Source organism: Microtus pennsylvanicus, chromosome 7 (assembly GCF_037038515.1).
Source record: "Microtus pennsylvanicus isolate mMicPen1 chromosome 7, mMicPen1.hap1, whole genome shotgun sequence".
NCBI classification, from domain to species: Eukaryota; Metazoa; Chordata; class Mammalia; order Rodentia; family Cricetidae; genus Microtus; species Microtus pennsylvanicus.
In genome coordinates, this window is record NC_134585.1 from 52866169 (window position 1) to 52891127 (window position 24959).

Genomic DNA, 24959 nt, shown 5'->3' on the forward strand with positions numbered 1-24959 from the left:
CATTGTTTCCTAAATCACAAGAAAATTAAAGCCAGGAAATTAAAGTTCACTTAAGAAACAGGGAAGCTGGTGAGAAGGCACACATCACAGAGGACCAGTCAACAAGGAACAGAAAGCAATCGGATCAGACAGACCCTAATAAAGCACAGGTTCTCAAGTCTTTAAGAAACTGTCCTTTGACCGAGGTGTTCATGCCACCCATCTCAATCTTGGGGAACAAAAATTGGGAGGAAAAAAAGAAGCAAACCTGAAGAAGACAAACTCCCATCTTAAAGTGATCAAAACAAAACAAAAAGGGCAAGGGAGGCAATGGCAGAAAGTCCGTGTATGGGCAGGCAGGGTCCTGGTCAGCAAGCGGTCTTCTTTTCTCTCCAGGGAGCCTGGCAAAGCACTCTGATCTGGAACAGAAGGGTTTCTTGAGCATCCACAGAATTAGAGAGAGGTAGAAAACCAAAAAGGGAGGGTAATAGACTCAAGTCAATCCTAAGAAACGGAAATGCTATATGAAAGTTAAAGGACAGACAGTCAGACAAGCCATCATAAACATGAGAAACTCTAGTATTGAAGCAAAACTCAAAGCAAAAAGGTAATCCACAGAGCAGTATCAAGATACACAGAGCACAAGCTCTAGCCAGACAAACAGAAATAGCTACAATAGGAGATCTTAAAATTGCACTATTATGTGCATAATCTTTCAAAAATTAAATCAAATTTTGATAAATAGATCTCAAGCTCACCCATCTTGTGTAAACTGAATATACCTTCATTTAAAGCATGACAGAGGCCAGAGAGATGGCTCAGCAGGGAAAGGCACTTGCTGCCAAGCCTGAAGGCCTGAGTTCAATTCCCATAACCCACGTGGTGAAAGGAAAGACGAAACTCTCACAAGCTGTCCTCTGACCTTCACATGTACTGTGTGTATGCTCACACACACACACACACGCACACAATAAAAAATGTTTTAGACAAACCATCCATAGAATACCACTCAAAGATTCTAGGTCCCAAAATCTCAACAAGTTCTAAACAAGCAAAAATTACATAAGCCATATTTTCTTTACACAATGTAAATCGTACAAGTAACAAAATAGCAAAATATTTTTAAAGCTAGCCACACAGAAATATTTAAATATTCTCAATTGTTGAACCAATTTTTAAAACACAGTGGTAAGCTATTTAGAAAACAAAACAACAGCACACAAAAATGACCAGAACATTCACACTATTCAAAGAAAACTCAAAGCCTTCAACACAGCAGTTCATACCAAAACAAAAACAAAAAACAGGAAACAAAGTAACGTTGAGAAATATATTTTAAAGCAAAGCCACAATAAAGCAAAACACCAGCTTTCTGAAGGAAAAGCCCATCCTACCCAGGCTCATCAGGTAAGCTGGGATTCTTTTTAGACTTTAAGTAGGTGCATTTGACCAAATTTTAAGGATAGTGAATCTTTATTAATAGAGTGACTATTTAGCCAGGTATTTTAAAGTCTACAGAAAACACAAATGAACTATGAGTCTTTCTGTTTCATATGAATCTGATTCCAAGAGCAGAGAGATGGTTTCACACTGGATGATCTACTAGCGTCAAAACAGCACTGGGTGAGAAAACGGCAAGGCCATCTTTCCAGCTTTTTGTTGCTATTGTTTGTTTGAATTTTTCTATTGTTGTATTTTGTTTGTTTTGGTTTTTTTTGAAACAGTTTCTCTGCATAGCCCTGACTGTCTAGGAACTTACTCTGTGAATCAGGCTGCCACCATCGCCCAGCTATGTACAGCAAGGCCATCTTAACAGAGACTGAAGAGCTCCCTCCGACAGGATTCCACAAGCTTCTTCCTAATTCAACCTTCTAAAAAAACTAAGAGCAAGGGGAAGTTACCTGTCCATACAGCATCTATGTCAAAACTGCCAACTTAAAGGTGAAACAGTGGACAGCCCCATTAAAACCAGAAACAGAACAAGACTGCCATTACTTAACTTAGACATAGACCTCTTAACATAGACATCTGAGCCAACAAAACATGCAATAAAATTAAAAAATAGTATCACTATTCAAAGATGGTATCAAATATTCCCTAAAAAAAAAAATCATGAGAGCTAAGCAGTGGTGGTGCACACCTTTAATCCCAGCATTCAGGAAGCAGAGGCAGGTGATCTCTGAGTTTGAGACCAGCCAGGTCTACAGAGCAAGTTCTAGGTAGGACAGCCAAGGCTACACAGAGAAACCTTGTTTCAAAACAAAACAAAACAAACACAAAAAAAAAAAACCCTCTAGTAAAACACTGAAGATGCAAAAGTGATCATTTAAACATACACGTAACAGTAACACAACAGTGATCAAAACCAAATCAGGTGTGGTGACACACACCTTCACCTCCAGCACTAGGGAGGCACAGGCAGTTCGAGGCCAGCCTGGTCTATAAAGTGAGTTACACACACATGTGACTAGATATAAAAACTCTGCACTCGGGGTCTAATCCTGAGGAAGATCTGCATCCCGTCCCGACAGGCAGCCTCCCAGCATTGTCTACTGCATCTGGCTCCTACGGTGGCTTCCTGACCTCCACCCAGGGAGACATTTTATAATATGGCCACAAAATGAATCAAACCCACAGCTGACCTGTTATTCCTCTGCCTAGAGTAATCTCATGGCTCCTAATATTTAAAATAAAGCCCAGTTTCTTCCCTCATGGGTCCATATGGTCAGGCCCTGCATTAATGCCGGTCCTGACAATCAAGCCACACTAGCCTCCTTTTGCTCCCCTTACATGGTGGCAGCACGGGGCTGACAATCCACTATGGCAGGATGTTCTTTCCCTGGATCTCACAAGGCCCTGGCTTTTTAAAATGGCAACCTCTTTAATCATATTCATGTCACCTCTTAGTTTCCTCACAGAATCTAAGATTCGAGGAGCTTCTTTCCCTGTGCACATTCCTATCTCCTAACTAGCGTCAGCAGCAAGAGCGTTGCTCTAACGCTCTTCTCCAACACTCAGTTTTAGCCACCTGCCACAGGGTGCATGGCAGCTAACATCTGTAATCCCAGCGCTCAGGAGCTGAGGCAGGAAGATCATATTCCAAACCAGCCAGGACTACAGAGCAAGACCTTGTCTCAAAAAAACAAAAAGGTTATGTATGTCGTTCTCAAGAGACTGGCTGTTACACTCAAGAAAACAGGACTCTAGCACAGGATTAGGAACTCAACAAATCCTGGTCAATGAATGAATGCTTCCTTCTTCCTTTAGCTCCTAATAGCCTACGGTTAGGCAAACATTTCTGCCAAGTCCCATACACTATTGTGGCCTACACTGTTGTCTTTGGTTGTTAGTTTTTTGTCTGTTAGTGTTGAAACAGCCCCCCCATTCCTCCCTCCCCAAGTGTTAGGTTCAAATGCCTGTACACTCTGCTACTAAGTCTCTTTATAGAAATTAGGAATTATACAGTTAGGTCTCCCTATAGCTACCCGCCCATATATGGATATGACATAGTAAGCTAAATGCAAAGCTTTAAATAAAGCTTGATGGCCTTGTTGAAATTAGTCTTTAAATGTCTTTTTAAAATTCATGTAAAATATTAGAAGTTATAATATTCAAGTTATAATCCACAAACTTTCATGTCAGTAACCAGCAGAAAAGAAACATTCCCTAACGTGATACTTGGGGGAAAATGTTAGGTTTTAACAAGCCCGTCCATCTTGCCAGTGGAAAGAGAACCACAAAGGATTGCTTCCTAAGGACTTACACCGAGTCGATCACCATTCAGTTTGCCCAGAGGTGCTCATTAAGTATGGCACACAGAAGTACAGCTGGAGGCTTGTGGGCACCCTAAGTATCTAATTACTTCAAGCAGAGGCTACGCTCTCAGTTTTTCACATGTTCTTTTTATTCAAGGGTTTACTCACAGGCAGTATTTAAAGTCAGGCTTTTTAAATTAAAGGCCTAAACTACGAAATTTTGCAAATATGACACTGGCAAAGAATGAGCGTCTGGATAATTTAAACCCTCATTATCCTGGAGTCCAAGTCTGTAACACGGAACACGCAAGATCGGTATCATTCAAAACAAACAACTGAGAAACCACAGGTGCTGGGTAAATTTGTCAATGAAGAGAAACGTAAGTTTCAGGCTTGCAGAGTATGAAACCAGCAACTAGTTCTTCTGTGGCAGAGCATCCGCTGTGCTTCAGAACTTTGCCTGTAAAGTCTCTTTCTCCATCATCAAATCTGCGTACCTCTGCTGAAGCTCTTTCTCTCGTTCCTGTTGCCGCTGCACATCTTCTTTTAGACACTTAAAGAGAAAACAACATTCCGGTTATATCAAACCTAATCTACTTACGTTCATCTATCTTACAAATAGCTGGTTAGCTCACAGGTCTCAAAAAGGATATATTTCCCAGAGACACGGTTGATATCTTTGCTACGAAATGAACACCGCAGTCATTCTTTGCTCTGGTCACGTGATTACCATCTTATAAAACCACTGCTGTTATCCCAATAAACAAGTCACTACAGTCTTCTCAATACTCAACACAATGCAGATAGCCCTGACTGCCCTGGAGGGGCAGGGGCAAGAGTGCACACGAAGGAGTTCAATCTAAACCCAATGTGGCCAAAGGATCGGATGTCCTGGAATGAGCAGCTTAGGCTCTCAGCATCTTCAATCCCAAAATTAAAAGGAAGCTGCTTTAGTTTCCCCAGAGCCACATAAATAGCAAGTCACTAAGTTTCAGGGGAACTAGTTACAAGATTTACTTATCTATCCTTGAAAACAGAACAGAATGAGAAAAGCCTTTCCAACAGCAATCACTTGTTTGTTACCATCTACACACAGACAGGTCTAGACTACAGACTCAAAACCCAGTGCTTGCAAGGACCAACTTCAGAGATAACCTGCCAGGAGGAGGAAAAAGGGGAGGCTGAGCAAATCTCCACAGCTCTCCTTTTGAGCAATGAGGCAACACATGGAGTTACCTCTAGCCTCCGGGGAATAGCAGAGTCTTCGTGTTTCTTGAGTTCTTCAAAAGTGCGCAGCTCCAAGTGAGCCTGTTCAATTTGGTCCCATAGGTCGTTCAACTGTTTCATGAGCCCCATAGCACGAGACTGGTAACCGCCAAGCAGAATTTTCATCTTCTTTTCCATCTTTGCAGCTCTCTTGGCTTCTGTTGTCATATGACCTCTGTTTATCTGGGGAATTGGAGAGGGAGTGGAGAATCACATCAATATACATGAAAAGGGCAGATTATTAAATAACAGGACAAAATAACAAAAAAAAAAAAAAAAAACACCAGGGCTCCTCTCACACTTCACTGATATAAACACAAAATTGGCCTCAACAGGAATTACCTTACACCCAAACACTCCGTAACTTCACCCACAATTCAATCCCAAAGCAGACTAGTTTTGGAGCAGGGAAATGCTGTCTACCTTGTGCATCATGTCTGTGACCACTCACCCACAGTCACTCTAGCCTGCCACCTGGTCACTGTCTTCTTTTACGTCTCAAAATTCACTTCAGAACCACACATCTGTTCGCCTTTTATACTGAATAATATTCCTCTCACGTACAGAAGGCCCACTGGAAAAGTATTTTTATACCCACTTACCCCCTGCTTATTTTATTGGAAGTCAAGAGTCAAGTAAGTCACTGGGGTAGGTACATGTATGTATGTACCTTGGGACATTAGGTGGAGCTAAAACTACTTTAAATGAAGCTCCTTTAAACCCATCATTCTTTCAACATTTTATACAAGTTTTTATGCTTCTGCAACTGACTTGAACCCATGTAAACTGCTGTTGTTCCTTATTTTACTCTCGTGGTTAGTAAATCAAGCAAGTTCCACAGCATGACATCTGCCAAGAGGATCAACTACTGGTGGGGCAGTCAGCATGAATGTGGGTAAGAACCACTGGGACTACCCAGCATGCCACCCAGCTGTTGTGATGATGGAGCAAACTATCTGGCCTCTTTGCCTTCATTTTCCCATCAGCTTAGTAAAATGGCAGTCACTGCTGACAGTTAACTATGAAACTTAAAGTGGATAATGTATGTAAATGCTCTCAGACACCCAGAACCTGGCAGAGAATAAGCAATCAACAACTGTGAGCTCTAATTACAATGAACGCTTTATAGATATGAAGAGTCCAAACATTTCATCCTTTCTAATCATTAAAGGGATGAGGGAACAACTTAAAAAACTTTAAATTCCAACTTCAACAAAAGACAACGTGGATGTCCTGAGGGGGGAAAAAAGGCAGAGAACATCTGTGCTTTCTTTAAGTGAGCAATGTGCCTTCTGCAAACCACCATATCAAATGCCATACACTGGACCTCTGTACTACAATGCAGTGTTATCAGAACATGGAGTTTTGGTACTTCTTTGACTTGAAGAGAAGATTTTCTAACCATGAAGTTCAAACAAGGTGAAGGGTTCCTGAGTACAATGAACCAGCAACTTTCTTCCCAGCATATAACCCAAGTGAAGACATGCCATGGCAAAAAAAAACATATACACCATGTTCATAACACTATTCAGAACCCCATCATCTACCTACTGTACAATGTAAACAAAATGAGCTCTTACGTACACTACGGAGCAGCACCCAGCCATAAAATGAGCAGGGAAGTACTAGAACATGCTACAACTCAGTGAACTTGCAAGACTCGATGTTTAGCAAAAGCAGTCAATCACAAATGCCAACACATTACATGATTTCACTTCCATGAAGTACCAAGAATGGATAAATCCACAGCATGAAAAGCAACTAGTGCTGTCTACAGCTGCACAGGTTAAGAAAACGGAGGGACTGCCACAGGTACAGGGTTTCTTCCTGGGTGAGGAAACGTCCTAAAGGTAACCGTAGTGGCATCTACACAGCTCTGTGAATACAGGAGAAACAGCCATCTGTTTACCCTCAGGAAGCTGTCTGGGCTGTGAGATTTACATCTTAAAGAGTGTCCTAACCGTGGAAAGATTATTCCCAAGTGAGAAACAATCCTCACCATTAGTTCTTCTCCATATAACAGAAGAACCTCCCCTGTCCATTAAGAAGAAATAGTTTTAAAAAACTATCCTCATAGGCCTGGAGCAAATAACCCAGCACCCAAGTTAGCTCACAACCTCCTCTAATCCCAGCTCTGGGGTACCCAATGCCTTTGGCTCCTGTAGGCACCTGCATTCAAATGCACATACCCACACACAGAATCAAAAATAAATTTTAAAAAATTAAGGCTTCTGGTAATTTTGTCTCACAACACAGTCAAGGAGAGAGACAGTATTTTACATTTCCTCTCCCCAAGTCAAGCATTCTTGGAGCAGATCTTTTTTAACTAGTGGTTTCGACCATGGCTACACTTCTAATTATTTGTGAAGCTTTTCAAATTGACCAGCTCCAGATTCTGATTCAATGATCTCAGACCACTGTCTCCCAAGTCCCCAGAAAGTTCTAATGAGTAGTCAGGATGGAGAATGGATCCAGCTGGGATCAGCAGAGAACTAGTATCAACTGTCTTCTCAGCCACACCCACTAAACAGTCCTCCTTCCACAGGAGCTGAGCAATGAACTCCACAGCTACATCAAGGTCTGTACAGTAATGCAACACGATCTAATACCCATATAAGACTTCACTCACACGTGGGTTTCAATACATACTCAAAAATCCTTAAAAGCATCGAATTTCAAGTTAGTGCAGTGTGTCTTAAAAATTAGTTATACAAATTAACATTTTCATTGGTTAAGATATTTCAATTAGCTTTACATTGACCACCCTCCATAGATACTCAGTTTCCAGCTTGGTTAACAGCTTAATACCTGTGTGCAGAAACCATTAATTAGCCATCGTGGTACATTTAGCACTGAGTCCCGTCTCTGGGAATTACCTCACTCATATAGTTCAGCTGTTTATTATTCCCAAACCACCAGAGACTTTAAAACTTCAAAGTTGTTAGTTTCCAGTTATTGCCAACAATTACACTTCATTCACCTCAAGTTTTATAAAAATCTTCTGGCTTAACTACAGGTTTAGATAAAATAAACTGAAACACAAGAAAAAGATTATTGTCACTAACTATAAATATAGTCATCAGACATAAAAATGAAAGATAGCTATCAGACACCTGTTATCTAATTATTATATACACTGACATACGTGTATAATTGTCATAATAAAGTTCACTACTCTGGATGCTAAGTTAATTTTTTTAAATTAGACTTAATGAAATTTATTTTGAATGACAGAATACTGGCTTAAAGAAATAAAACACCCTCCTATAGCTGATTTACCATGTTCTTCTAAAAGGAGAAGGGGAGTAAGCTTTCAAACCACTACATCTTTTTTTGTTTGTTTTTTACTTTTCAAGACGGGGTTTCTCTGGAGTCTGTCCTAGAACTAGCTCTTGTAGACCAGGCAGGCCTCGAACTCAGAGATCAGCCTGCTTCTGCCTCCTGAGTGCTGGGATTCCAGGCATGTGCCACCACTGCCCGGCCAAACCATTACATCTTAAAGATGATTACACTGCCAAATGTGACGGCACACAGAAGCAGGTGGACATTTGTGATTTTATGGACAAAGTGTTCTAAGCCAGCCAGGCCTACACAGTTGTTGCGGGAGGTCCTCCCACTCCTCCAGCCTATCGTCGCTGAGATACCAGCCCCTTGGGGCGTGGTCTCTCTCCCTTTAAAAAAGCAGCCACTTCCCTCTCCTCTCTCTCTTCACTTCCTGCTCCGCCGGTGACTTGACTTCCTTCCTGGTTACGCAGAGGGCTGAAAGTGATCTGTAAGTTTTTTCCCCTTTAAATAAATATCACCCTATTAATCATAATCCCAAATTGGCATTGTTTGTGACTTACGCCTTCATTTGGCGCCCAACGTTTGGTTTTAGAACCTCTCCCGGCTCGCAGCCGCGAGTTCGGCTTGGCGGCCGGAAGTTCGGCTTGGCGGCCGCAAGTTCGGCTTGGCGGGCGCTTGTTCAGCTTGGCGGGAGCAGTTGCTTCCTCAGCCGCTGCCTGTGGATTTAAACTCCACAGGCCCGCGAAGTCTCTGCCCGCGTGATTTGCTCTTTTCTGAGTCGTTTTCAAATCTCCCTTGCAAGCACAGCTCTTAAGTGGCGCGAACCAGAGCACGTGGTTGCTGAAAGCTGCAACCCCTCAGGGTGACTCTGTCACGTGGAGGCATAAGCGGCTTCCAGGTTGCTCTTCCCTACCCCTGGATTCTGGTTTCTGGTTCCATCTCTGGAATTGATTTAATTACATTTACTTTGTTGAGCAACTTACATTTTCCAGTTTTTAACAAATACTAGGCGGACTCTGAAACAGGACCGTGTTTTCGTCGAGACTTGGCAACAGCGCCACCTGCTGGATAATAGGTAATATGGCAGTTCTCGTTTCCAACGCGAATTTTACTGTTCTGGTTACCAATACAATGGGTTATATCATGCAAGGTTTATATGACTATGGGGATAACTTAATTTACTGGTTACTAGGTTTCAGTATTTTTTTGCATATTCTATCATTTAGGAAGATCATGGCACTCCTAAGAACCATACAATCTTTACTAGAAACTCATGCAGGTCAGGAGATTAAGGATTCAAAAGAGACAATAATAAAAAGACTTGAAATGATTGAAGAAATGATTGGAGCTGGTGAACAGAGTAATAAGGCACAAGGACAGTATACAATGCCAACACCAGCTATTAGAACTGGCTTACCAAAGGTTTTAGCAGCATACCCTATACTCAATTCTGACAAAGCGTCAACTTCTAAAGGCTCAAAGGGAGTCAGAGAAGCTAGATGGACGCCAATAGCAATGAATGATCTAAAAGAAATTAAGCAAGCTATTGTTAATTTTGGCTTGCACTCTGCATACGTAAAGGAAATGATAAGGACTTGGGCTTCTAATGCTAGAGCTACCCCCCATGATTTCCATCAGTTAGTGTCTGCAGTTTTAGATAATGGACCTTCCTTGATGTTTGGAATTTATTTCAGAGAAGAATCCAAACATATGGAACAGCAAGGAAGAGCAAAAGGTATTGAGGTTTCCCAAGATCAAATTCTTGGTGCAGGAGAATATGCTGATCCACAGGTCCAAGCTCTTTATGATGATGAAGTACTGTGTCTATGTCACCAAGCAGCTTTAAATGCTTGGAATAGGATACAAGATCCAGCAAAAAGGGTTGAATCATATACCAGAATTAGGCAGGGACAGAGAGAACCCTTTATTGACTTTTTGCAAAGATTAATTAAGGCTCTGGACATAGGGGTAACAGACCCAGAAGCTAGACGAATACTTCTTGAATCTCTAGCTTTTGAGAATGCAAACATAGAATGCAAAAAGATAATTGGGCCTTTAAAGTCTAGATCAGCACCTATGGATGAATGGATTCAGCATACGATGAATGTTGAGACGTTTAGCTATAACGATGAATCTTGGGTAGGAGAAGCGATTTCCACAGCAATGAGGAGACATCAAACTGCCAGGTGTTTTAATTGTGGTAAATTAGGACATCTGAAAAGGGATTGCAGGCACAGAATTTCTAGGAATATTATCTCCTCTGGGAATGACAAAGATAGGAGACCTAGGCCTTCAGGTATATGTAGGAGATGCGGTAAAGGCCGACATTGGTCCAATGAATGCAGGTCAACAACAGACAAACAAGGCAACCCGATACCGTCGGGAAACTCCTTGAGGGGCCTCTCGCAGGCCCCCAAGCCAACAGTGGCCCAGTCATTCCCAGTCACAGTGGAGAACGTGCCTCACCAAGAAAATTAAAAGCTCCAATTTCTGCTGTAAAAAGTAATACTGGTCTAAATGATGAAATCCATGTGGAGGATGAGTCAAAAAACCCAGTTGGACAGAGTAAACGTATATTTTGGCAGACTTCTATTAATGATCAAAGACCAAAGCTAAGAGTCTGTATAAATGGCACTTTTATTGAAGGCTTATTAGACACAGGTGCGGATGTAAGTATCATTACCCCAGAATCTTGGCATCCGAATTGGCCTCTTCAAGAGGTAGATGTTCAGTTCCTGGGAATTGGAACCCTATCTCGTGTAAAACAAAGCACAAGATGGGTTGAATGCATAGGGCCCGAAGGGCAAATAGGAAGACTAAGGCCATATATAGCCAATATTGCCATAAATTTATGGGGCCGTGACCTGCTACAGCAATGGAATACCCAGATTAACATTCCTGTAGTTCCAGGAACTCATAATTCTGGGAAGTATATGATGAGGTATTATGGAAAAAGGTCACTAGCCATTCAGGCTGTACAAGAACATACAGCAAATACCAAACCTTTAGAGGTACCAACAGCCCTACCTTTAAAATGGCTAACTGAGAAGCCAATATGGATCAAACAGTGGCCTCTAGCTGAAGATAAACTACAGGCATTGGAACAGCTGGTGCAGGAGCAACTAGATGCTCACCACATTGAAGAATCAACCAGCCCTTGGAATTCTCCTGTGTTTGTTGTAAAAAAGAAATCTGGTAAATGGAGAATGGTGACAGATCTAAGAGCTGTCAACAAAGTAATTCAACCTATGGGCTCACTACAATCTGGAATTCCTTTGCCTTCTCTGTTACCAAAAGGATGGCCTCTTATAGTTATTGATTTGAAAGATTGTTTTTTCACTATACCGTTACAAGAAAAGGATAGAGAAAAATTTGCCTTTACAGTGCCTACTTATAATAATTCTCAGCCCAATAGGAGATATCAATGGACTGTCCTCCCACAGGGTATGCTCAATAGTCCTACACTGTGCCAATATTTTGTAAGTAAGCCATTGGAAATAATTCGTAAACAATTCCCCAAGTCCATTATTTATCATTACATGGATGACATCTTGTTATCTGATTCAAATAAAGATACTTTAGAAAGGATGTTTGAAGAAGTAAAGAAAGTCTTGCCTAGGTGGGGATTACAAATTGCCCCTGAAAAGATTCAAAGAGGAAACTCTATTAATTACCTAGGTTACAGAATAGGGTTAGAGAAAATTAAAACGCAAAAGGCACAAATTAGGAGAGACCGCTTAAAGACTCTTAATGACTTCCAAAGATTGTTAGGAGACATTTCCAGTCTACGACCAGCTGTTGGGATAACACCTGATCTAATAGTTCATTTAAACAAAACCTTAGATGGTGATAAAGATTTGAATAGTCCAAGAGAACTGACAGCTGAAGCAGAAAAGGAACTGACAATGATTGAGGAAAAATTACAGGAGGCACATGTGGATAGGGTGAACCCAAATCTTAGCTGCATCCTAGTCATATTGCCTTCCAGAATTTCTCCTACAGGGATTCTAATGCAGAGGGAAGATATTATTTTAGAGTGGATATTTATACCTAATAAACCAAGTAAAAAATTAAAAACTTATGTGGAAAAAGTCTCTGAATTAATTATAAAAGGTAAGCTGAGACTTCGTCAACTAGCAGGTATAGGCCCAGCAGAAATTATAGTGCCTTTTACTACAGAAGAAATAAAAAAGTTATGGGAAGACAATGAACCGTGGCAAAGAGCTTGTGCTAATTTTTTGGGAGAAATTAATAGCAACTATCCCAAAAGTGGTAGACTTAACCTCATAAAAAGAACTTCTTGGATTCTTCCTAGAATTGTACGTGATGCTCCAATAACTGGAGCCCGTACGTTCTATACTGATGCAAATAAATCAGGGAAAGCAGGTTACAAGTCAGATGATTTGAGTAAGGTGGAACAAAGCCCTTATAATTCTGTCCAGAAGGCAGAATTATATGCCATTCTTATGGTGCTAAGGGATTTTAAAGAACCTCTTAATATAGTTACAGATTCACAATATGCAGAAAGAGTTATCTTGCATATTGAAACCGCTGAATTTATACCAGATGACACAGAGTTGACTTCATTGTTTATCCAGGTACAAGACATAATCAGGAACAGGCTTTGTCCGATGTACATAACACACATCCGTTCCCATACAGGTCTGCCTGGTCCTCTAGCCCAAGGCAATGCTGAGATTGATCAATTATTGATTGGAAGTGTGTTGCAGGCCTCAGAATTTCATAAGAAGCATCATGTCAATAGTAAAGGCCTAAAGAAAGAATTTTCCATTACTTGGCAACAAGCTAAGGACATTATAAAGAGATGTCCTACTTGTTCTTTCTATAATCAAACACCGTTGCCTGCAGGGAGTAACCCAAAGGGCACTAAGAGAAATGAAATCTGGCAGATGGATGTGTTCCACTTTATGGAATTTGGTAAATTAAAATATGTACACCACACCATAGACACGTATTCAGGTTTTCAATGGGCTACTGCCCTGAGCTCAGAAAAGGCTGATTCAGTAATCACACATTTATTGGAAGTTATGGCCATCATGGGTATACCTGCGCAAATAAAGACAGACAATGGTCCAGCATATGTATCTAAGAAAATGAAACGCTTTTTTGATTATTATAATATAAAACACATTACAGGTATACCAAATAATCCTACAGGTCAGGCAGTTATAGAAAGATCAAATCGTACTATAAAGGATATGCTGAACAAACAGAAAGGGACCGAAAATACCCCCAGAAATAGATTACATAATGCTTTATTAACCTTGAATTTTCTTAACGCTAATGAGAAAGGAACGACAGCAGCAGAAAGACATTGGATAATGGAAAAGTCTGCTGAACTAAATCAACCGATTTATTTCAAAGATGTGCTGACCTCTCAGTGGAAGCCAGGAGATGTGCTACGTTGGGGAAGGGGTTTTGCTCTTGTTTCCACAGGAGAAGAAAAATTGTGGATACCATCAAAATTAATAAAGTTTCGATTTGAAGAGGAGAAACCTCTTGGAAAGGAGAAATGACAACTTATCCACAATGATGATATTCATACAGGTGGTAAGAAAAACATATAGAATGGGGGCAGGGTTCTGTTCTTATCTCCACAGGAAAACACTCATCTTTGAGAAATTCAAGGGACCCTGGATGTTTGGATACTGACAGATGGAAAAATACCTGCCCGATAGGAAATATCAAGAAAACTGAATGGGTTGTGTAAGTAATATTAAACCATATTTCTAAATTTATAAAGCTGGTTTTGAAGTTGGACTCTGGCTCAGTCCCTCTCCAATTCCAAGCCTGTTAGTAAGAGAAAAACCCAGAGTTTCTGGAGTTTCTGTCTCATGTCAAGAGCCATGATGTGGGACAGAAAGAAATATGAGTTTAGAAAACATCTTTGCTTTTCTTCATATCTATCATACTTTTCATTGAATATATCTATCATGTCTTTCATTGAATATATATATATATATATATGTCTATATGATTAATGCTTAAGTTTTTCATAATGAACAATGAGTTTTTCCTGAAGTGACATTTGAAGTTTCCAGGAAGAAGATGGGGCCCCATAACAACAACTCCACCTGGTTGATATGACGTCAGATACTGATAGCGCTACAACAAGACCTGCTTTGGGTACCAGCTGCACAAGACAGTTCCAACTTGGTTAGCTGAAATGGTGCACATCTTGTACAACATTCTGGCCAGACCTCCACAAAATACTCAGAGACTATTTGCAATTTTAAAAGACATTGATCTTGAAATTTAACCATCATTTTACTTTCACAGGATCCCCCAGAAAGAACGTCGCCCCTATGACAGCTGGAAGTAATTTTAGAGGACGACGTCCCCTCTCCCAGTAAAGTTTGCCCTTGGGTTTAGGGACATCATTTAGGGGTTGATTATAATTAGTATACGATTGAGGGTTGGGGGAGGAATTTTATAAGCTCAGGGATCATTTTGAAAAAAAAAAAAAAAAAAAGAGGGATGATGGGATAATAGATTTGTAATTGTGAGTTACTGTTGTTAGACAAATATATTGATATAGATTCTTGTATATTGATACAAAGTTAAATTGTATTGACTATTGTATGCATTCATGTTTCTACCTCTGTTTAAAACATTTTTTATGTATTGACATATATATATTGTATATATTTACCATATTGCAGTGTACATTTCTACCTCTGATTAAGATACTTATATAATGTTCGTGTATTGGTATATATTTACCCACTGCAATGTATATTTGTACATTGTTTATATTTGGAGGTCATTGTCCTCATTTGTTTCACAGTCGTTTATTGTCTTAGTCTTTAAGTTAGATAGATATTGAGAATTATATAGACTAATAGTCATCTAAGTTTGTCATTTATAATTAGACTAATCAGGTTCTTTAGATATATAGAGATTATACTCAGTATAGATAGATAATCTTCAACTTCTTCAAAGAGCTGTAGAAAATGGCCTTTAATCTAACTCAGAGTTTTGTGGTAGTGAGACACAATTGCTCCTGGCAACACCACTCTATTCCCGAGAGAATGTTGAGCACCAAAGACACTCCACCTGGAGCATTTCTTTTTGGCAGAACTGGCCTTGGGGCAAAGAAATGCCCATACCTCAACCACTGACAAAGATACAGAGCATGCATCAATGGATAAAACAGGGCTGTCTTATCCTGCCAAGACAGGGTAAGATAGTTTTGAAGGTTGCTTGCCTTTGAAAATGGTGTGTCAGTTATGTTAGGCCTTAGCCAAAGTTGGTTGCTTTAACGCTGCTAATGTGACTTTGGGTGATTGCCTAGGTAGCTAGTTGTCTCTGTGATTTGTTGCATGTTTTGGAAGTTGTTTTACTGAACTTCCTAATTACCCAGGTAACATTATTTCCCTTCTCAGATCTTTGATGGGGTTGAAGACTATATAAATGTAGTTACTTTCTCTCATGACTTGGCCAAGTTATTTATTATACAAGACCTAAGCTAGTTAGAATAGCATATTTGTACTTATTGTATATAATTTCATAGTAGGTTTAGAACTCTCTTATTTAAACAGAAGGGGGAGGTGTTGCGGGAGGTCCTCCCACTCCTCCAGCCTATCGTCGCTGAGATACCAGCCCCTTGGGGCGTGGTCTCTCTCCCTTTAAAAAAGCAGCCACTTCCCTCTCCTCTCTCTCTTCACTTCCTGCTCCGCCGGTGACTTGACTTCCTTCCTGGTTACGCAGAGGGCTGAAAGTGATCTGTAAGTTTTTTCCCCTTTAAATAAATATCACCCTATTAATCATAATCCCAAATTGGCATTGTTTGTGACTTACGCCTTCACACAGTGAGTCACTATATTTAAAAAAAAAAAAAGAAAGAAAGAAAAGAAAAAAAAGGTCACTCATCAACATCTTTCAAAACCTGCCATTCAAGGGGGCTGAAAAAATGGCTCAACAGTTAAAAAGCTATTGATGCTGCTTCAGATTCAGAGCACCCGAGTTTGGTTCTCAGCACCCACTTAGGGGCTCACGTCTACCTGCAACCCTATTCTGGCCTCTGCGGGCACCCATACATGTACACATACACTGACACATATATAAAAACACAAAAGCTGACAGGCAGTGGTGGTGCACACCTTTACACCTTTGCCTTTAATACCAGCACTCGGGAGGCAGAAGCAGACCAGTCTTACATTTTGCAGCCAGCCTGGTATATAGAGGGAGTTCCAGGACAGCCAGGGTTACACAGAGAAACTCTGTCCGAGAAAAACCAAAACAAACAAACAAACAAACGTTTTAGTACTATTTAATTATTTTTAAAGGATAAACATCTTCTATCTGAAAATATGAAATGTAAAATATTCTAAAATCTAACAAGTACTGGGCACTGACATTTACCTCAAGCGGATACATTCAACCTCGTTTGACAGGTCACAAAATTATTTAAAATGCCATATTATAAAAATTTAAAAACTAAAATTACCCTCATGCTATTTGCATAAGGAATATAAGAAACACACTGAAGCCATCCCAAGGCTTCTCACTATGCACATGCAGAGACTCCACACTCTGCAGGTTCTTAACAGTCGTGGATAAGGGGCACTCAGCCAGCATGCAGCAGGAGCAGGGAGACGCACTCTATTGATGCCTCGCTTTTTAACCTCATGCCCTCGCTCCAGAACTCAGGTGAAGTTCATTTTCTTTCACCTGAGTTCTGAATTTGGTGGTGGGCTGTCTGACGGATATATGTCAGAAACTGCACGTGTACAAATTACTCAAGACAAGAAAAGCCCAAGTAAACAACGATCTTTGTCCTTGAGGTCTGCATCTTACATAGCCAATTAGGATCACATGTGCAAGTGGGCCATGGAGTGCAGGCCCGTCAAACTTCAGGAAAGTATTCTAAATCTAAAGTCAGCCTGAGTAATTCAGAGAGACCCTGTCTCAAAAAGTAAAAGGCTGGAGATGTAGCTGTGGCAGAGCATCTGCCTAGCACGCCTAAGGCTCTGGGTTTAATCAATCCCCAGTACCAACAACACGAAGACGAATATGAATAGGCTACCCTCTAGTCAGCCTGCCCCCTCAGCATTCTCACTATCTAACTGGCCTGCACTTGAGCACAATGTTAATAAACCAGATGTCCTCTGGGCTCAAATACAAACATCCCTGAAGAAATTCACACTGGGAAAGCGAGTGGCTTGATGCCACCAGACAACTCCCTTAAAAAAGAAAAAAATTCCAGACACATAAACAAGACATGAACTTGTATGTCCCCCACATAACAAGATTTCAATGCTTGAATGAAGCTATTAATATTTCTAATTCTTTTATTCTACACAAGCTATAAAACTATAGAAAATACCTCTGAGATGGTTCACAGGATTAAATGGTTACATTTCACAACTTTTTAAGCAGTAGCAAACATAAATATAATCGGTGTTTATCCAAATGTTACAAAAGCTACATTTTCCCGTAGAGTTTAAATGGTGAAATTTCTATTTGCACTATGAAAAACATGGCACATAATTTCAACTTAGTTTTAAAACTTTCCTTTCCTTTGCATACTGAGTTTACATACTGAAAGGTTGCGGGTACTGCTGGAGAGACAGTACTGCTCTTGCAGAAGACCCCAGTTTGGTTCCCAGCACCTACAAGGAAGCTAACAACCATCTGTAACTCCAGTTGCCGGGGATCCAACACCCTCTTCTAGTCTCCAGGGCCAAGAGGCACACACGTGGCACACATATACACAAACAATCAGGTGGGTGTGCATGCACCCGTGTGCATGCTTGCACACAAACCATAAAATAAAAATTTTTTAAACATAAGGAAAGTGTATGTGTGCACACGTGCGTACTCTACAAAGTCTTAGGTGACTACATCTAGAGAGCTGGCTTATGAATAGTAAGTTTCTTCTGTAGTTTTTCTAATTCTCTCAAATTTTCTACGAAGCACAGGTATTATTTTTAGAAAAACGTCTAGAAGTGTTATTTTTAAGTGCATAGAAGAGAAACTGTCTAAAAAAGACTGGCCAGAGACCAATGGAAAACTGATGGTCCCCAGGAGATGAATCAGTGAACCGTAAGTGTTTCCTCGGGTCATTACAAAGGGAGCTGTATGGGACTTATAAAAGTGTAATTGTTACTTTCAAGCTCACTGAGTTTGTTAAGGTTACTAAGCTTAAGTAATTCCAAAATAAACATATTCTCCTTGGGTCTCCAGTAGTGTCTGCAGTTTAAGTCCATTCCAGTGAGGTTCAGAGGCATTCAGAGCATCCTTCACTGAAACTTGCTTAAGGGCCAGAATATATCCTTATACAAAAAGAGATTTAGGGACACCCAAAATAAACACACAGTGGACGGCAGCTCTCTACCCAGTCTATCACTCAGCTAAATGATTCTGTCACAGTGAGAATGCAGTTCAGTCACAACAACACTCACAGACAAGTCAAGAGTACCTCTCCTCTCATCACCATACTCCTGAATAGCATCAAGTTTTTCCAGCGATCCTCCCTTCTACTGATGGATATGCAGGTCCAAGTAAATGATTACAGTCAGCATCCATCAGACTTGGCAGGCGTCAGACTACATTCTAGTGAAGTAAGCTACCATAAGGTAGAGCAACACAGAACATGCATAGATTAGGAAGTGAAACACAACCTATAATGAATTCAGGTCATGCCAAGGAGGACTAAAACGGCTCTGCTGCTCAATCTCTGACCTGAGGCGTCCAGCTCTGATCTGAGTTCTTGTCAGAAAGGCAACTAAAAAATCTGCCTGTGCCCCGAAGGGCATGACAGCAGAATATGTGAAGGAGAATTACAAATGACTGAAGAGCCCTACTCTGCACCTCACGGCACCTCTTCCAGCTGTGCCAGCCTCAGGAGAACAGAAACAGCTACAGAGGCATTTCCAGCAGACTTCTCCATCCAGCACTGCCCACCAACTTAATCCTTAGCCCAAGTTTTTACTCTGAAGTATGAAGCACATTTTTCCCCATGTTAAAATACCTGCCTTTATAATGAAAAGCACTGAAAGATGGGATTCACGGTACAGCCAATTCTGCTGAAATATAACCCTCAGGAAAGTCGGGGTCCTTGGCAGAGTTTTACAAATACACTGAGAAAGGCCTTTAAATTGCTATCTGTGTTCTTTAAGCCACTTATTTCCAAGAAGTCAACATTACATAATATTTCTTGACTACATTGACTGTGCCAATAACATATGGAGAACAGTGTCCCCACTGGGCCCGGTTTCTACCTCTGAGGAAAGCCTTTTCATTTTTATAACTAACATGACAAAATCCACTTTTCAGCCAAGCTTCCTCAATACAGTAATTTAGTTATGATCTCAAATACTATTAAACTTAATGGCAGGACCTAAATTCAGACTTTTCATTTTGCTTCTGCACCTACTGGAAATTGCTTCACTCAAACTAATTATGTCTTCAGATGATTTCCTATTTCCACTTGAAGTGGAAACAAATTAGAACACTTCGGATTCTCTTTGCACTTCCCAAATACAGAAATGACTCAGCGCCTAGCATCACCCGAAAATGAGGCCCTCTACTAGCATTTTCCAGATAACTGAAGCCCACAGAGCTGCTGTGTTCAGCCTAGAGCAGTGACCTGAACACAGTGGTATCTGGTAGTACTCACTAAATGCGTGAGTAAATAAGGGGAAATTATTTTACTTTTAACAGTCTGATGAAGTTTGTTCTACAATGAATGACAGCCATCCCTTGTTTTCTAAGAGTTATGCTCGCAACAGAAACTGAGCCGCTCAGTTACTCTGGAGGAATCACTAGAAACAACAAAGCTCTAATCTCCCAAAGGAGTGTATAATGGCCCAGGCACAGGACTTTCTGCTGCATGCGAAAATGCCTTCTATAAGCTGGGCTTGCACAACTTTCCTGGGCTCTCATTTCTGCTTGCGCCTTTACAAACAAATGTCTAACGAGGTTCTAGTTAATTCTGACTCCAAAGCAGAATGGAATCCCTGCATTTGGTTACGGTCCAAAAGTCTTTACCACTTCTGATCTGTAACTACAGTGTGTGCGTTTAACAGGCCCTGCAGTGCACGAACACACCCAACCACATTCCGTATCAAGTGAGATGGTTCTCTATTAGTTTTAAGTATCTTACTAAATTTTTATTTAAATGCTAAGATCCAAATATTAATCATGAGTGTGGCTCAAAAACTACCCACAGTATAAACTTTAGAACTTATTTTTTAGTATAATTAGGAAATACCAGCCATGACAACTTTTGATGTCATCTTGCCTGATGGGCTTGAGATGGGGCAACAATTTGGAATCACTATTCCAAAATTCAAGGCTGCAAAAGTCAAACCCTAGCAGCCACAGAACACTGTGCTTACACAAAATGCTCACCTCCCTGAGTCTCAGTGAAGGCTTAGCAGTTAGTTTACACCATCTAACTACACCATCCCTCCCACGACAAATTCCGAACAATGTTTATAACTTTGTATTTCAAACCAATACAACTGTGTCTTCTGAAGCTTTGAGAAATCTTTGAATTACCGAAGGATATAAAAGATGGAAGCTTTGTTTATGTGAATCTCTGAGTTGCTTCTTTCTGAAGATTTAATAAACTCTCTTTTGAAATAATAATAGTTTACCAATTGAAGGATTTATATTAAATATTCCTTAAAAGTAACTAGCTGGGCTAACAATGAGCCAAATTAACCAGGAGTAAGAGAAAAATTACTCAGGCTGTTTTACTAATATTCTTCCAAAATCACCAACCCTTCAACAAAAATAGTTCAACGGAAGATTTCAGTTCCTGGTACTGAACTGAACAAAGAGAACCACATGTTTTTAATGACTGCTCATAAACGACCCAAATAAATCTCCAACGGAGTTAGCAGAGGCTCTTTCTGTACTTTTCCCTTCAGAATTCAACAGACTGATTTGACAGCGAAGTAAGAATTACGGTACTTTAAAGTACCACTCACTCTGGAACTTTTATTTGCTGTCGCGAAGTTTGGTGGTACCTCAACAGAGTAAATGAGATTCAGGGGGAAACTTTTTTTCTAAACACAGTACAAAATGTCCTTGTCATTTGCAGCAGAAAAAGTGTGCCCACCTCAAAATGAGAAGATTTTCAAACTAAGTGAGAGATTGAAGTATTTATATATAAATGTTACAAGGAAGCATTCCAAACAGCCTACCAATCAATTACAAAGCTGGCCTTAGATCAGGATTACACTACCTATCATTTACAAGAAACTAAAGCCTGCACAACACAAAGTATAACCTACAATTTAACCGCTCATGTTCTGTCTCCAAGAATTTTTAACTATGAATTAAAACAGAGCAACAGTACCACCTGCTGGAAGCTATAAAACTACAACACTCAATGGCCCTGGCATTGCAAGAATTACTTTAGAAAGACTAATTTCCTAATTCAACAGGCATGACAATAGGTGTCTTATACATGTGGTTGTAAAGGTTAAATTAAGATGTTCATATTAAAAGATACTGTTTTTTCCCGTTCGTTCCTCTGGTTCCACACAGTCCCAACCACCCCAAGTACCACCCCAAGTAATTCTAGGCCTTAACAAAAATACTCTCAAATTTGATTTCTGTAAAGAAAAACTGACAATCACATGAAAGAGGAATCTGAGGCCATTTTCTGCACCCAATAATCTAAAAAATTCCATTTTTCCTTCCCATCCCATCATGGCTTCAGAGATATCTCTAAAACCACCATTAAGAGCCCACAAGGCATGCAGGGTATAATGGTACAGTACACACCTTCAACCCCAGCACTTGGGAGGCAGACACAGGTAAATGTCTGAGTTTCAGCCCAGCCTGGGCTACCCAGTAAATTCCAGGGTCAGTCAAAGTTACATAGTAAGACCCTGTCTCAAAATTAAAAAAATAATAATAATAAAGACCCCCCACAAAGTAGCCTGGTGGGCTGTGAACCACAGTTTACATGCCACTGTAAATTATCTACAGATATTCTGGAATTCAAAATATGCACATTATATTAAGAAACCACATGCCATGAACTGCTGTTAAAAGGCTTCATGTTTTACAGACACAGGAGATCACAGAAGCCACTGTCTACAGAACAGCTCCACTCTAACTCTGGATATCAGGATACACAAAAATCTACTGAAGGTCTGTAAATGCTCTCTGGGCTACAGGCTCAAACTCCCACTGCTGTGATCTCACTGACCTAAACTGTCTTCAGCAACCAGCATCACTTTAGTAACTTCTTCTGCCTGTGCAAAAGGTTCTGACTGACAGTGAAACTGTCAAGAATACCCGAGTAATCAGCTGCCTGGGCCAAGTTCACTGAAATCACCACAGGTATTACTTGGTTCACAATTTCAATTTAGATACATCTAGACTTTTAAAGGGATACTAGAAGCAATGGAATGGCTTTCAGTGCAACCATAGCAACCTGAACCCAAGGCAGACCCCACTTAGAAGGGAATGAGAGAACTTACTCAGAGACAAAGCTTTCCTTTGCCTCCACTGAAGCTTCAGCACCCACATGCATATCATGCACATATACACACAATAATAATAAAATATTAAATATATAAATACATGGATACCAACCTCTAGTCTCTTTTCAAGAGATTCTATTCTGTCCTTTTTGCTAGCAAGATTAGCCCTTGTGTAGCGACTCTGACCAGGAAGATACAGGACTTGACTGTAGCATTCTTCCCACACCTGGTTGTAAGCTTCACTGGAAAGTTCTCCGTGGCTCATTCCTTGTTTTACTACTTCCATCTCTTGTATCAGAACATCCTGGGCCTGTGTACAGTAATAATTTAAGTTGAAGCATACAATTTCCACCACCACAAAACTTAAGACTAGTTTATTTCCCTTCTTCCTTAAACCAATGACAAGGTTTAGTTGGTCATTTTCTAGAACGGGACGGACAATACCCAAGCTAAATAGATTAAGAAGCATCTAAGTAGGGACTACGGAGATGTCTCAGTGGTAAGTACCTGCTTTGCAAGCTTGAAGGCCTGAGTTCAAATCCCTAGTACCCATGTTTTGAGGGGTTTTTTTTTTCTTTTCATGTGTATGGGTGTTTTCCTGCATGGGTATCTGTGAATCACATGCATACAGTGCCTTCAGAGGCCAGAAGAGAGCATAGGATTCCCTGGGATTGGTATTACAGACACTCGTAAGTGGGTGCCAGTTATTGAACCAGGACTTCGGGAAGAATGGCCAATGCGTATAACCACTGAGTTATCATCTCCAACCCAGGTTTGCTTTGTTTTGTTTTCTGAAGAAAAGATCAGACATAACCATATGTGTCAGGCAGCCCAGCCAAAACAGAAAACTCCTAGTTCAGTGAAAGACAATATAGGATACATCCTATGTCTCAAGGACATAGGGCAGAGAGTGGTGGAGAAAGATACTTCATGTCTTCTGTAGACATGCGCATGGGCACATACAACAAACACGTACAAGCACATACAGAGAGAAGGCTCTAAGGGCTCTAAGATGCAAACTGATTTTCAAAAGTCAAGCATGGTTCTCCAAGAGTAAAACATCTATTGTTACTCGACATAACAGCAACACATCTTAGGTATGTTCCAGTTACTATGGGCCAGAAACTCAGTTCAAAAGTACAACTTTCATTACCTCCAAAAGTCTTCACCATGCCAGGTGTGAAGCAGGTGGATCTCTGGGAATTCAAAGCTAGTCTGGTCTACATAGCAAGTTTCAAAGTGGCCAAAACTACATAGTAATTACTGAGTTTCTCTTTAAAAAAAAAAAAATTCTAGACACATTACAAACTAGACAATATTGACTTTAGTTTAAAGATGATGAAACTAGGGCTCTTGTCTAAGACCATACCACAAGTAATCAGATGAAGCAGAATCTAAGCCAAGGGCACCAAACACTGCCTTACAGAAACTCCATCCCAAGATGAAGAGAGAACCCAAGCATTTTTGGTACAAGCCTTCTTCTCATTCTAAGAAACATCTCTGTATCCAAAGAGTAAGACTGAAGGCATAAGTAGATAATGGAACTACATCAATTTGATTTCTCTACTAAAGAAAAAGTTTAAGGTGGCAGAATGAGAGAGAAGGAACTGGACAGGCCAGGTTCAATCACAGCTTTCCTTAGTGACATTCTGGAACTCACAGTAGACAAAGCACACTTTATTCAGATATTATACACAATAAAAATTCTACAAGTTCAGCTTTTGCCATGAGAGTTATCTTTAAAGAATCAGGATAAAGACTCTGGGCTACAAGACAGTTCAGCAGGGCATTAATAAACTTGACAATCAAAAAAGGGCAAAACCAAACCAGACAACCTGAGTTCATTAACTATTCCAACGTAGTGGAAGAGGAGAAACGACTCACACTAAGCTGTCCTCTGACCTCTACGTATGAACCATGGCACGTGTCCACTCATATGCAGACACAATTAAAAAATTAATGTAGTTTAAAAACTGAATAAATATAGGTTTAACTTAAAGAATTTCCAGGGGCTGGAGAAATGACTCAATGCTTGGGAGCACTTACTGCTCTTTCGGGACCTGGGTTTGGTTCCCAGCACCCTCAGGGTGGCTCACAACCATCTTCAACTCTAGCTCCAAGGGATCCCATAACCTCTTCTGGCTTTCACAGGCATTGCCCACATGTGGTATACAGACACACATGCAGGCAAAACACCCATACA

General features: G+C 40.4%; 1 protein-coding gene across 1 annotated transcript in view; it reads right to left on the bottom strand.

Annotated features, from left to right (window-relative positions):
* Positions 1-3861: 3861 nt before the first annotated feature.
* Positions 3862-24959, bottom strand: part of Cdc5l (cell division cycle 5 like) — a 44047-nt gene continuing 22949 nt past the window's right edge. The window contains exons 14-16 of the mRNA XM_075980700.1: positions 22869-23066; positions 4971-5183; positions 3862-4287 (exon numbers count right to left, since the gene is read on the bottom strand). Of these exons, the coding sequence (XP_075836815.1) occupies positions 4183-4287; positions 4971-5183; positions 22869-23066 (516 nt within the window). The 3' untranslated portion in view covers positions 3862-4182. The remainder of the gene's footprint in view (positions 4288-4970; positions 5184-22868; positions 23067-24959) is intronic.